We start from the raw sequence: 14110 nt of genomic DNA, 5'->3' as shown, positions 1-14110 counted from the left end.
GTATGAACACTGTTCCTGGATTAAAAGACAGCAGCAATAACTAATGTAGTGCAACTCAATAGTTTGACCAATTGGTCAACTTTTCCAGAAAACGTTCTCCATTGCCTTCAGAGTTACATAGCTAGATTCAGGCCAAGCCCATTTTCCAAACCAAGAGTTACAGGGTGGCTAAAGAGCGCTCTGTAATTGATGCTCTTTACAACCTAACTTTGGAGAGGTTACTGCAGCTAATGCTGCATTTCAGAGTTAATCACCTTACTCTAAACAAACACTACAGCCTATTGAAGGAGAAATATTTTATTGTTTCCATATAATAGATTGATGGGTTTCACTGTGAAAAACAGTTGGATAAGATGTTACACAGTATCTCTCATGATTTTGGTCAGTTTCTGAATCTTGGATTTTGTTGACATGTCAGCATACTTATCCCCAATGCTGACAATCATTCCACCCAGGATTGATGGATCAGTCTAGGAAGAAGAAAAAGTTACACACATCTATTAAATGAAAATCCATTGGCCAAATATTCAATTGTCAATCTTTTCTACGCAGTAAAGAAAAAGTTGTCTAATTAATAGGAATCTTGTTCTTGCAGTTACTATGATGGAAGTTTAGTAGTTATTAAAAATGCCACTGCATTTAATCAAAAGCAGAGTTTAATATGTATATCAAATTTTACTAAACCAGGAGATTGTAAAATGCGTAAAAAATATTTAGAATAGATCTTTCAACGAAGTCTGTACCTCAGATCTGCCTGTTGGTTACCGGAATTGCTTCACTTTATGCAATTTATTCACAAGTCATTAGTCCTTACCTTGGTCTCCAATTTCAAGACTTCTCCTTTAGCCAAGAAGCCACTCAAAGCTGTTTTTAATTCAGCAAGGCTGGCCTGATCCAAGGGCTGGGGCAGGGGAATAAAAAAAAATCAAACTACAGAAAATAAAGGGTTGTATTTAAATATCCAATGTCCAAAATACCTGAAGTTTCTATTCCCAAGCTTAATACACAAGCTGGAGGAGGGACTAAAGGAAGAAAGAGCACTGAGCGACACTTTTGGGTAATAAACAGTGAACGTGAGAAAGCATAAAAAGTAGCATTTGTTTGGTGTGCCTTGGACCAGTTAGTTTTAGTTCTACTTAATTACATGAATAGATGTTTCTGATCAACAAGACAGCTGTGTTTCGGTTACACAGGGAAGGTTTATTTTCTGCTGCAAACATGTACTAAAGATTGAAGATAGGAAAGATGGTTAAATTACTGAACTGGGACTCTACTCGCTGGATTGCAATTCTCAGCTTTGCCACAGGGTTCCTGTATGACCTTGAGCAGTCACCTCAGTTCCTCAGCTACAAAATGGAGAGGATACTTTCCTATCTCACAGGGCTATAGAAAGGATAGAGTCAGGAATGTTTGTAAGGCATTCAGCTACTCTGGAGATGGGGACCAGACTGGAATCAGAGCAGATTTTGCAGAGAACAGCAACAGTTATAGATTCTAGCTGTGCTGCTGGTAAGTTATTGAAAAAAACAAATTGTGACATCAGTGTCTTTAAAAGCCATAAAAGAGCAGGAATGGGCACAAGAGCGGTCATTTTAGCCACAGAAACTTAGTGCATAGACGAGAACTTGTGCACCCAAACACACATGCAAGCCTTTTCATGTGTCCAGTAAGTCATTAACTAGGCTGTTCTTTCAGCACACAACAATGCTAGTGTCTGAAGCTGTGGATGTAGAGAGCTCCATGTGCTTTGTAAACAAGAAATGGAAGCATTGAATATATTTAGCCTGACTAGGAAGCTAATTACAGCGAAGTCCTAGGTTTTCAGAGACTTACTAGGAAAAGTCATTGGCTGGCACCTAGGAGGAACCAAAACTCTGACAGGACTGGAAGTATTTAGTTACTGCCCACCAGACAAGCTAGTGACTAAGTAAAAATGCAAGATCCACTGGCTCTCCAACCTGAGGCTCAAAACTTGAGCAGCCTCCCACTTCCATTTCCCGCAGACCCAGAGCAAAAGGAGCAGGTTTTCCTACCATTTCTGAGAAATTCCTCCTGTGGTTTTCCTCAACCATTTGTCGCTCACAGTTAATTATGTAAGCGCTGGGAAACAACTGAAGTCAGTTAAGGAAAAAAATGCACAACGGTTTTGTTTTCTGGTCAATGGTTGCTGGGGATCTGAAAGCCTGTGTACAAGTAACTTCCATTCAGGTATTGTGGTGAACATGCAGTGCTGTTCATTTCTCAAGCATAGCCAAGCTCAGCCTCTTCAGGCTGCTTAGAGCAATTAAGCAAAAAAAATTGCAGCAACCACCAATTAAGCCCAATCCTGCAGTTCTTATGTTTCTAACTTACATTAGCAGTGGTGATTGAGCAGAGCACTTCTCCACGGTTTGCACTCATGATCTTTCCAAAAGCAGAAATTACATCTGGAGCCTGTTGCAAACGACCATTTTCAGCAAGCAATTCTGGAAAAAGAGACGTTGCAATGTTTAAACCAAGTTAAATATGAAAAATATATCCAATACAAACTGAGTTAAGAATGCAAAAGAGCAAACCACAACAAATACCAAAATGCTTCAATAGTTTCATTTTACATAGACACCTAAGAAATTAAGACAAAGTAAGTAAGTTTGGTCATGAAAAATTAATATTTCCTAGTGTAATGCTCAGACTATAGTTATATCAATGACTACTTACTCATGAAATTGATGGTGATCGGAGACAATTTCTCTTTTACTAAAACATCACTTATGGTTTTTTGTTTAATTACACTCTTTATATGAGGATTCACGACAACACTAGACAATTTGGGGTCGTTCAAAAGTGTCTAAAAAAGATAAAACATAGGTAACATGATCACCAGTAGAAAATCTTGTGCACCCATTTTTACACACATCCTTGGAAAATGCACAGGTTTACATTAACTAAATGAAGAGGAACATGGAAAGTTTCAAAGCAGAGTAGAAACTTCTACAAACTTCTAATAAAAAGCTTCTTATAAATCTTTCCTGACTTACTGAGCTGGATATAGAAGGAGAAAATCCCTCACGCCCAAAGCATAGAAGAGTATTGTGAAAAATCCCAGGGCAAGTCTAAACTACAGAATTACTGCAATATAATTACGGTGCTCAGAGGTGTGAATAATCCACACCTCTGAGCAACGTAATTATACTGACTTAGGTGCTCATGTAGACAGCACTATGTCAGCAGGAGAGCTTTTTCCCAACATAGCTACCGGCTCTTGCAGAGGTGGATTAATTATACCAGTGGGAGAGCTCTCTTTCGTCAGCGGAGAGCATCTTCATTAAATCACTACAGTGGTACAGCTGCAGTGTTTTTAGTGTAGACCTGCCCCCAGGAACTAAAAAGCTAGCAAGTGAAGATAACCAGAATATGCAAACGTGAAAGTGACAAGATTGAAAAAAGCCTCCAAAGACTTCATCTACACTGGAGACTATGTTGTGCTCTAGCTGTTTTGTATGAACATTGCTGGTACAAGCTAAAAAGGTATTTAGTTTGCATTAACATAATCCTCTTTCAAACAGGACTCTTCACATTTTCTATTAAGGCAAGGGCCAGTGTTGAGAACTAGACCAGAAAAGCAACAGCATGTGTTTAATACTAATCATATATGCTATATAAAAATGTGATGTTTTTAAATTTGCAATGTTTAGGATTTGATAAACAAGGAGAAATCCCTTCTCTATCATTGAAAAGGGGGGGAAACAGTATAAGAAAAGCCATTTCCACAACACTTAATTTATAGCTTATTTTTAAATTGTTTAGAGAAGTAACTGTATAAGACCTACTTACCGATATTCGACTAAGCTCCTTTTCTACCTGGTCCAGTTTCTTCTGCTTAGAAGCAGCAGAGTAGAGAGCAGTTGCATAGCGACCTTCCAGTCCATAAACCTGGATTGGAGGCTTGAAAAACAGAAGGGTCAAATTAGTGACTCCTAAGGCTTGACAGTTACTAACTCAGAGCAGGTTTAACATCAGGAGATGCACAACTTTCCTCTTGAAAAACAACCTACCCTTAAAGGTTTTGACCTACCACAAATACCAAAAAAAAAGTGAAAAACGAGAGCTTTTAGAAGCCCACTGTTACCTAGTTGCATTTTTTTGCGTATTCATGGGATAGGTGATCTGAACGGCTTAGCTCCCTGTGCTTTTTGGATGACATTAAACAAAATACCATGGAGGGCTGCACTCTCTCTGGGGTTAGGCCCCCTGGCTCCACTGCTGCCTGGAACCGTACCTCTGAACCTTCTTTCTCCGTGAGCCCCCTCAGGGAGTCCACACCCAGAGGGAGCAATGCCACCCCACAGTGACTCTCAGCCATCATAAAACAGAAGGGTTTATTGTACATCTGAACACAGCACAGGGCCCTCAAGCCTAGAAAGTCTCAGCACTGTGCAACCAGGTGGCTCAGGCTGCTCTCTGCCCCCAGTCCAGAAGTGACCTCCTTCCAGCCAACCACCCTATATCACCTTCCCCACAGCCTCTCCTCCGTCCTCTTTCTTCGGTCCCAAGCAAACAGACCACCTGGACTCTCTCTCTTCCGTCCTTTGTTCCCACTGGCCAGAACCGGCTGCCTTTCTGCCCAATTTTAGTGGAAGGGTCAACTAAACTCCCAACAAAGTCAACAGGAGTTTGACTGGGTCCGACAACGGATAGTGTGTGACAGCTGCTAATTATGTCACTGCACTAAACCAGGATTTTCAAGCGAGACTAGCAATTTTGGGTGCCCATCTTGAAAGACCTTGAAGGGGCTTGCTTTTCAGAAAGTAGTGAACAACACCTACTATCAGAGTTCGGACCTGTTAACGTGTGTTAAGTTAGTCACACAAAAATCACTGGTCACTTAAAAAAATCTTGACCCCTGTAGATAGGAACGGTCCATCAAGCCCACTATCCTGTCCTCTGACAGTGGCCAATGGCAGGTGCCCCAAAGGGAATGAACAGACAGGTTATCATCAAGTGATCCATGCCCTGTCACCCAATCCCAGTTTCTGGCAAACAGAGGCTAGGGACACCATTCCTGCCTAACCTGGCTAATAGCCATTGATGGACCTATCTTCCATGAATCTATCTAGCTCCCTTTTGAACCCCGTTATAGTACTGGCCTTCACAATACCCTCCGTCAAGGAGTTCCAGAGGTTGACAGTGTGTTGCGTGAAAAAATACTTTCTTGTGTTTATTTTAAACCTGCTACCTCTTAACTTCATTTGGTGGCCTCTTGTTCTTGTGTTATGAGAAGCAGTAAATAACACTTCCTTATTTACTTTCTCTATACCACTTGTGATTTTATAGACTTCTATCATTTCCCTCTTTAGTCGCCTCTTTTCCAAGCTGAAAAGTCCCAGTCGTAATAATCTCTCCTCATACAGAAGCCGTTGTATACCGCTAATCATCTTTGTTGCCCTTTTCTGAACCTTTACCAATTCCAATAAATCTTTTTTGAGATCGGGCGACCACATCTGCACGCAGTATTCAAGGTGTGGGCGTAGGCAATATGATATTTTCCATCTTATTATCTATCCCTTTCTTGATGCTTCCCAACATTCTGCCCGCATTTTTGACTGCTGCTGCACATTGAGTGGATGATTTCAGAGAACTATCCACAATGACTCCAAGATCTCTTTCTTGAGTGGTGACAGCTAATTTAGACCCCATCACTGTATGTATAGTTAGGATTATGTTTTCCAATGTGCATTACTTTGCATTTATCAACATTAACTTTCATCTGCCATTTTGTTGCCCAGTCACCCAGTTTTGTGAGATCCTTTTGTAGCTCTTCGAAGTCTGCCTGGGACTTAACTATCTTGAGTAGTTTTGTATATCTGCAAATTTTGCCAGTGTTCTTTTTCCAGAACATTTATGAATATGTTAAATAGGACTGGGCCCAGTACAGATCCCTGGAGAACACCACTATTTACCTCTCTCTATTCTGAGAGCTGACCATTTATTCCTACCCTGTGTCTCCTATCTTTTAACCAGTTACCAATCCATGAGAGAACCTTCCCTCTTATCCCATGACTGCTTATTTTGCTTAAGAGCCTTTGGTGAGGGACCTTGTCAAAGGCTTTCTGAAAATCCAAATACACTATATCCACTGGATCTCCTTTGTCCGCATGCTTGTAATAAACTATTAAAAATAATAAAATAAAATATTTAACTCCCTTTTCTCAATAGCTCTTTGGGATGCCTTTGGTTTGATCATTAAGTTTAACTTCCTATTGAGCTTCTCATATTTAAAACAATATGAATTAGTTACAGTGTTAAAAAGGTTGTCTTGTTGTCACTCAAATCACTTGAAGCAGGAAGCCCTGGTAAAAAGCTTTTACCACCTTTAAAAGGAATTCCTGCTTTGATAGAAGAGACTTATTTCTACTACTGCTGCTACACTGGAAGCTACAGAGATGCAGCGAACCTGTCCTGGTACTGGACATACCCCATAGGACTAAGGGGGCACACTGAGAAAAAGGATCTGTTGTCATACCCCATGCCAAAGGATAGGGCAGGTGAAATTCATGCAAACTAACTGTACAGGTAACCAACAAAAATGAAAAGCTAAGAACTGGCAAATACTTCAGGCGTTCTCCCACATATCAGCATTACAAGAGGAACTGAAACAAAAATAACCAGCTTGAAAAGAAGACATCTGCATCATTAAGTAACCAACAGACATTCCCATTAAATAAAATTACTATTGCATTATGCAAACAAGTAATCAAGGGGCTTAAACCTGTTCCAGAAGAGATGCCTCAATTAACTGCAGCTTGTGTTTTTTCAGGTAAATGAGGCAGAGACACTCTTGGGACGCTCATTCTGTGCACAGACACAGCCAAACCAGCACACGCCGAACCAACAATACCGCACTTGTGCCTCCTGGGAAGCTAAGTTAAGGGGACTGGATAGTTGAAGACGTAATTACACCTGCCTAGGAACAGTAAAGCCTGGGCATAACAGTAGAGGACAAATAACCAACATAAGCCCGCTGAAATTGCCCCGGGAAACTCACTGCGCGACAAGAAAAGGAGGACTTGTGGCACCTTAGAGACTAACCAATTTATTTGAGCATGAGCTTTCGTGAGCTACAGCTCACTTCATCGGATGCATACTGTGGAAACTGCAGAAGACATTATATACACAGAGACCATGAAACAATACCTCCTCCCACCCCACTGTCCTGCTGGTAATAGCTTATCTAAAGTGATCATCAAGTTGGGCCATTTCCAGCACAAATCCAGGTTTTCTCACCCTCCGCCCCCGCAACACACAAACTCACTCTCCTGCTGGTAATAGCCCATCCAAAGTGACCACTCTCTTTAAAATGTGTATGATAATCAAGGTGGGCCATTTCCAGCACAAATCCAGGTTCTCACCCCCCCACCCCCCTCCAAAAACCACACACACAAACTCACTCTCCTGCTGGTAATAGCTTATCCTTGCAACAAAGCCTGTTGCCAACTGTGCCCACATATCTATTCAGGGGACACCATCAAAGGGCCTAATAACATCAGCCACACTATCACAGGCTCGTTCACCTGCACATCCACCAATGTGATATATGCCATCATGTGCCAGCAATGCCCCTCTGCCATGTACATTGGCCAAACTGGACAGTCTCTACGTAAAAGAATAAATGGACACAAATCAGATGTCAAGAATTATAACATTCATAAACCAGTCAGAGAACACTTCAATCTCTCTGGTCACGCAATCACAGACATGAAGGTCGCTATCTTACAACAAAAAAACTTCAAATCCAGACTCCAGCGAGAAACTGCTGAATTGGAATTCATTTGCAAATTGGATACTATTAATTTAGGCTTAAATAGAGATTGGGAGTGGCTAAGTCATTATGCAAGGTAGCCTATTTCCCCTTGTTTTTTTCTAACCCCCCGACGTTCTGGTTAAACTTGGATTTATGCTGGAAATGGCCCACCTTGATTATCATGCACATTGTAAGGAGAGTGGTCAGTTTGGATGAACTATTGCCAGCAGGAGAGTGAGTTTGTGTGTTGGGGGGGCGGAGGGTGAGAAAACCTGGATTTGTGCTGGAAATGGCCCAACTTGATGATCACTTTAGATAAGCTATTACCAGCAGGACAGTGGGGTGGGAGGAGGTATTGTTTCATGATCTCTGTGTGTATATAAAGTCTTCTGCAGTTTCCACAGATGCATCCGATGAAGTGAGCTGTAGCTCACGAAAGCTGATGCTCAAATAAATTGGTTAGTCTCTAAGGTGCCACAAGTCCTCCTTTTCTTTTTGCGAATACAGACTAACACGGCTGTTACTCTGATCCCTGAGTGACCAAACCCTTGTCGGCGACCCTACCTTTACCAGCTGGGACGCGGGCCGGGCCAGGGAGGTGCTGAAGAAGCGCAGCTAGAAGAAAAGAGGGCGGGGGGGGGGGGGTTTAACGTGTAATTTTCCGCAGTAAGGAAGTGAGCCGGGAGGAAAAACAACCGCGAGCCGAAGCCGGGGCGGGGCCTGGGGCGCTCAGAGCGGGGGCGTCTCACCATCGCTTGGGCCACGGGCTCGCCGGGCGACCCCCCCGAGCCGCTTTTCGGGCCCGAGCGAGCCTCGCGGTCACAAGCCGGCCCCGCTCCGCCCGGCCGGGCGCCCCAGCAAGGAAAGAACCCAGGAGTCCGGGACCCCCCGCCCCCCACCAGGGGCTCCCCGGGCCCGGCTCGCGAGGGGAGAGGGGGGAGGCGGGCAGCGGCCGCCAGGCCCGGCCGAGGAGCCCATAGACCCCGGGGCGGTGAGGCCCGGCCCCTTCCCGCTCGGGTCCCCGCGAGCCCGGCGCTGCTGTCGGTCACCTTCCCCGGGAGCCCCGCGGCCGCCGCCATAGTCTCCTGCTGCTGTAGGTCACACCTCGCTCGCCGGCGGCTAGGACGCATGCGCAGAACTACACCGACACCTCCCCCGCCGCGGGGCACGCTGGGAAAGCGAGTCCTGGGGCCCCGCCCGCCCCTGGGGATTGTAGTTTGTCAGCGAGCGCTGCCGCCACCGCACTGGGGTCGGGAGGTGGAGGGGGCGGAAGGGACGGGACGTGACGTAAAGCGGTGGGCGGAAACAGCCTCAGCCCTGGGCACCATGAGTCCGGACCCCCGGGAACATGAGTTGGACCCGGAACCCCCGGACGTTCTCACCCCGCCAGCGTGGTGTAGAAACGGCTCCTCGACGGAACGTTCTGCTTGGGTTGTACTGAGCGTGCGCCCATCGACTGAGCATGCTCCGTGGCAGCAGTTGAAGCCCCAGCCCTCACCCTGCCCTTACTCGGACTCAGCTTCCACTGCCAGGCCTTTACAGCAGGGGGCGGGAGCTGATCCCTGCGGGGAGAACAGAAGAGCGGCCATCCGGGGTCAGACCGAAGGCCCACCCAGCCCAGTATCCTGTCTTCCGACAGTGGCCAAGGCCAGGGGCCCCAGAGGGCATGAACAGAACCATAATCATCAAGTGGTCCATCCCCCGTCACCCATTCCCAGCTTCTGGCAAACAGAGGCTAGGGACACCATCCCTGCCCGTCCTGGCCAATAGGCATGGATGGACCTGTCCTCCATGAACTTATCTAGTTCTTTTTTTGACCGCTGTTATGGTCTTGGCCCTCACAACCTCCTCTGGCAAGGAGTTCCACCGGTTGGCTGTTTGCTGTGTAAAGAAATACTTCCTTTTGTTTGTTTTAAACCTGCTGCTTATTAATTTCATTTGGTGACCCCTAGTTCTTGTGTTATGAGAAGTAGTAAACAACACTTCCTTATCTACACCATGTTCTCTACACCAGTCATGATTTTATGGACCTCAGTCATGTCTCCCCTTAGCGTCTCTTTTCCAAGCTGAAAAGTCCCAGGCTTATTAATCTCTCCTCATATGGAAGCCACTCCATACCGTGAATCATTTTTGTTGCCGTTTTCTGAACCTTTTCCAATTCCAATATATCTTTTTTTGAGATGGGGTGACCACATCTGCACACAGTATTCAGGATGTGGGCGTACCATGGATTTATACAGAGGCAACCTGATATTTTCTGTCTTATTATCTATCCCTTTCTTAATTGTCCATCCTCATTGCCTACCATCTCTGACAGAAGCATAGAACCTACACATCTCTGCACTATTGTCATGAGCATTGCAAGTCAGGATGTGCCATCCTGCAGTATTAGCTGAGCCTCAAGAATAGGCATGGGGGAGATGATTCCATGCTGAACAGATTGCTGTGGGACATAGCTACAACCAGTTCAACCTACTGGTGACATTTATGGAGCAGTTGCAGATGGTGGAGTACTGGTTCTGGGCCCGAGAAACAAGTTTCAAGTGGTGGGATCACATTGTTTGTAATGAGCAGTGCCTGCAGAACTTTTGGATGCTCAAGGCCACATTCCTGGATCTGTGTGCTGACCTCATCAAAATGAGAGCTGCACTGACAGTGGAGAAGCGAATATAGATTACGCTGCGGAAACTAGCAACACCAGATTGCTACCGGTCAGTCAGAGGTCTCTCAACTAAATACAAGTTGGACTGGATTTCTTTATTATAAGTAAACACATATGGTAAGAGACCATTCCACATGTTCAGTGGCCTGTTACACCTCTCCAGTCAGAAGAGAACAAAGCAGAGTTAGTGGGTTACAGAATGTTGTATTTTACAACTTTCTTAAGTTACCATAGCAATATTTGTGAGTTGATGATTGCGATAGCCCCAATGGCAGAGGTCCCCAAATTGTGGGGCATGCCCCCCCCGGGAGCATGGAGGACCATCCAAGGTGGTGGGGGACTGTGCAGCAGAACTGGGCCAGCCGGGGGGTGGGAGGGGAGTGCCACCCAGCCCCTCCCTGCCCCCAGCTCTGCTCCAGTCTGGCCCCCAGTCGTATCCCTAGCTCCCAGCCCCGGGTGCACCCCACCCTGTCCCCAGCCTTGGCTGCTGGCCGGAGCTCCGTTCCTGGCCTGTGGGCAAGGCTGGGAGTGGAGCTGCACTTGGCCGCAGGCCCAGCTTCAGGCCCCCACCACAGCCCAGCTTCAGCTCTGCTCCCGCTCCCAGCTGCGGCCCTGGCCCCCTTACCCCTCTCTGCATTCTCCAATCCCCAGAGCCAAGGCCCCACTCCCGGCCCTGGCTCAGGGTGGCTGAGGGCAGACGGGTAAGGGGAGCGTGACCCTCAAAAGTTTGGGGACCGCTGCCCAAAGGTGTGAGGACACAGTCTGATAGGCTGCAAGAAAGATGTTTTCAACTCACTTATAACTCTGTGATGTTGTGTGTCTTTATGTGTGCAGAGTGCAGGACTATCAGTATCCCCAGAAACATCCAGAAGTAGGGTGTTGCAGTTATTAAATATGCTTTTTTTTTCTGTATTTGCATAGACAGTTTTTGTTGTGGGCAATCCATCTGGCAGGTCACGATAGCTGAGCCAATCAGGTCTCAAGGGGGGAAATGTTATAAATAAATCATCGTAACACAGCCATGTCACATTAGTGGCTCTATTTCCATGCAGGAGCAAGCACATGTCTGCTGCGAGGTCTGCATTTGGTGCTAAGACTGAAGAATTTTGAAAAGAAGGAGGAGCTGATGTTGCTATCAACAATTGAAGAAGCCAGATGTGTACAGTATATATTATGTCCACATTTTACAGACATAGGCCTTTTCCTCGCTGCTAAAAAAGTTTGATTTTTTTATCACCTTGCAGTAACAAAGGTGTTTGAGCTATTCTGAAGTAACAACACAATGAGGACAAGGCACTTGAGTTTTAGCGGTGAGGGAAAAGGCTCAAGAAAATGTCTCAAAAATAAGATCAGAGAGCAATGCACTGATATGCATGCGCCACGGTACAGAAGTGTAATTTTTGTGTTGAAACCTTGTGTACAATGACAAAAGGGGGAAGACTGTATAAAGCACAAAGGTAGATTTTCTGCCTATTAGCTTGTTTTCAAAGGGAATTCATAAGTATTTCAAATACTATTTATAATGCTTTACCCCAGTTTCAATGTTTTCTTTGCTAGTAAACTGTATGACCTTCTCTGCAATGGAAAGGGAACAATAACAAAAATACTCAGACTTTCATTCAGGGTTTTACATACAATAACCCTGAAATTCAACTCTGTAGAATGCTTTCTAAAAAGTCCTGAAAACACAGAAACGTGGGCTTGGTCCTCTGTGCTCCAAAAAGTTGTTTTTTTATCCAGTGTTATGTAATAGGTATTGTGATAAATAGGCAGCTTGTCATACAGTTAAAGTGTCACTTATGCTTTTCTGAGCTATAAACATCATGGACATAAGTTACTTTAGTTTTACTATGAGATAACATAGGGTTGGTGAACCCATACAAGAGTGCACTGTTGACCTTGCTTACTTACCTTGTGGTAAACACCTGAAGTGTCTCCACTTACCATTCTCCAGTGAGATAACTATCCTGCATGACCACTTCTCCTTCAGCATTTATAATGAATCTATGATTTGAAAATATCTGATAATTGCTTAAGTGCAACACTTGATGTCATCATCATGTTTCCATCTTCTCTGATTAGCAGAGGGACACTTTTCCATGCTGCAAAAGGAAGAAAGGTTGTCATTGTGCACACTATGTAAAAAGCCCTACAGCTCTTTGAACAGTATCATTACTGTCCACGGGGTGGCTATCAAGAAGTAGTCAAAACGAGAACTGTGCTGACCTCAAGATACTATTAGCCAGGGATGATAAAAGACATTGCAGATTAGGTATGTAAATTAATGAAACAAAATCCTGAACTATGTAGTTTAAATCGAAATACAAATTTGAAATTTACAATGCAAAGAATGATATTTATACATTTGGTGTGAAAATGTAAATTCTGTTCCCTTGCAATAATATTTTCATACATGAATGTTAATGTCATCATATTATTCCGTCCAAACTAGGTTAAATGATGTCTGCATTGCCAAAACGTGAGAAAGGAATTAAATCTGGATATCACCTTGAAAAGCATAAAGGTGAATTTTTGATTCTGAGACATCTACAACAATCTTCTGAAATTTCTTTTACATCCTTTCCATTGTCAATGCATTAGGAATGTTCTTAGCGCACACTGCATATACATGATATAAAGTCTTATCCACTTCCTTAAAAAGCAGTAAGAAATCTTTGAAAGAGAGAGTCAAAGATCATTATTTATTGTAGTGGGGTGGCTGCTCCACTCCAGGAGAGCAGGGGTTAAAAGCAGTCCTTGGAGAGGGCTGTGGCTGGGACCCAACTAGAAAAGGCGTTAAGAGCAGCTAGAGCTGAGGCCACACCCTGTCAGGCCACAGCTTGCCCTGATCTGAGGGCTAAAAGGAGGAGCTGGGTCAGGCTTACTCCAGCCTTGGCCTGAGGAGGACCTAGTTGCCTGGGAGAGACAGGAAGCAGAACAGTGCTGGGGAAGGGTAGGCAGAGCTGGGGAGCTCTGGGCTGGCAAGTCACCAGGCTGAGGCCTTGCTGAAAGCCAAAGGAGGTACTGGGGCTGCAGGGAGACAGCTGAGCCAAGAAAGGCAGCAGGTCCAATGATGAGTGGCCATTACAGACTGTAGTTTTCCCCAGAGAAAGGGGACTATATGATGACTGGCAGTAGCCACTGAGACAAGGTGGGTATAGGGGACTGGGGTTCCCTTGGGAGGGGAGACCCAGAGTGTGGGGGTACTGCTGTGGGCAGAACCCCAGGTGAAGGGCACCGGGGTCCAGGAATAACATGGGGGCCTGAGGCAGGAGAGATGCCAGCCAGCAGGGGGTGCTTCAAGTGCTGGAATTGAGCTAATTCCTGGATGACCACCGGGAGACACCACAGCGGTGAGTCTGCAACCTGTTATGTTTAGCATATCCATTTTTATTATTGCTACACCATGAAGCCTTGAATTTGTAACAATGAGTTCAATGCGTATGCATGGCACAACAGTGCAGCAATGACCTCTATTGCTCCTTGCACTGGCATGGCATATTTCTGCAGGTTTATTCTTGTATCATTTTTCCTACCCCTATTCCTGTATTTCTTTTTTGTTTTTTGTTTTTTTTTTTTAAATGGAAATTAGATTCTGATTGTGTGGTTGTGGAAACCACATTTACAGTATTTACTCTGCTTACTACATATGGGCTTATTGAAAAAAA

The 14110-nt window shown here is 44.8% G+C and overlaps 1 protein-coding gene and 1 long non-coding RNA gene across 2 annotated transcripts; one reads left to right on the top strand and one right to left on the bottom strand.

The window, feature by feature from the left end:
- Positions 1–281: 281 nt before the first annotated feature.
- ATP5PO (ATP synthase peripheral stalk subunit OSCP) lies at positions 282–8933 on the bottom strand. The gene is made up of 7 exons (XM_073361659.1): positions 8830–8933; positions 8345–8395; positions 3814–3924; positions 2698–2827; positions 2353–2465; positions 815–901; positions 282–470 (listed from the first exon to the last, which is right to left on the bottom strand). Exons 1-7 carry the CDS (start codon positions 8908–8910, stop codon positions 357–359), a joined length of 687 nt encoding a protein of 228 aa, XP_073217760.1. The 5' UTR covers positions 8911–8933; the 3' UTR covers positions 282–356.
- A 254-nt stretch (positions 8934–9187) lies between these two features.
- LOC140918067 (uncharacterized) lies at positions 9188–11546 on the top strand. Its single transcript, XR_012161068.1, has 2 exons — positions 9188–10559; positions 11495–11546. It is a non-coding gene; the product is annotated as an uncharacterized LOC140918067 (long non-coding RNA).
- Positions 11547–14110: the final 2564 nt, after the last annotated feature.

The sequence above is a fragment of the Lepidochelys kempii genome, chromosome 1 (genome assembly GCF_965140285.1).
Source record: "Lepidochelys kempii isolate rLepKem1 chromosome 1, rLepKem1.hap1, whole genome shotgun sequence".
Lineage (NCBI taxonomy): Eukaryota > Metazoa > Chordata > Testudines > Cheloniidae > Lepidochelys > Lepidochelys kempii.
This window is presented reverse-complemented; position numbering and strand designations above follow the sequence as displayed.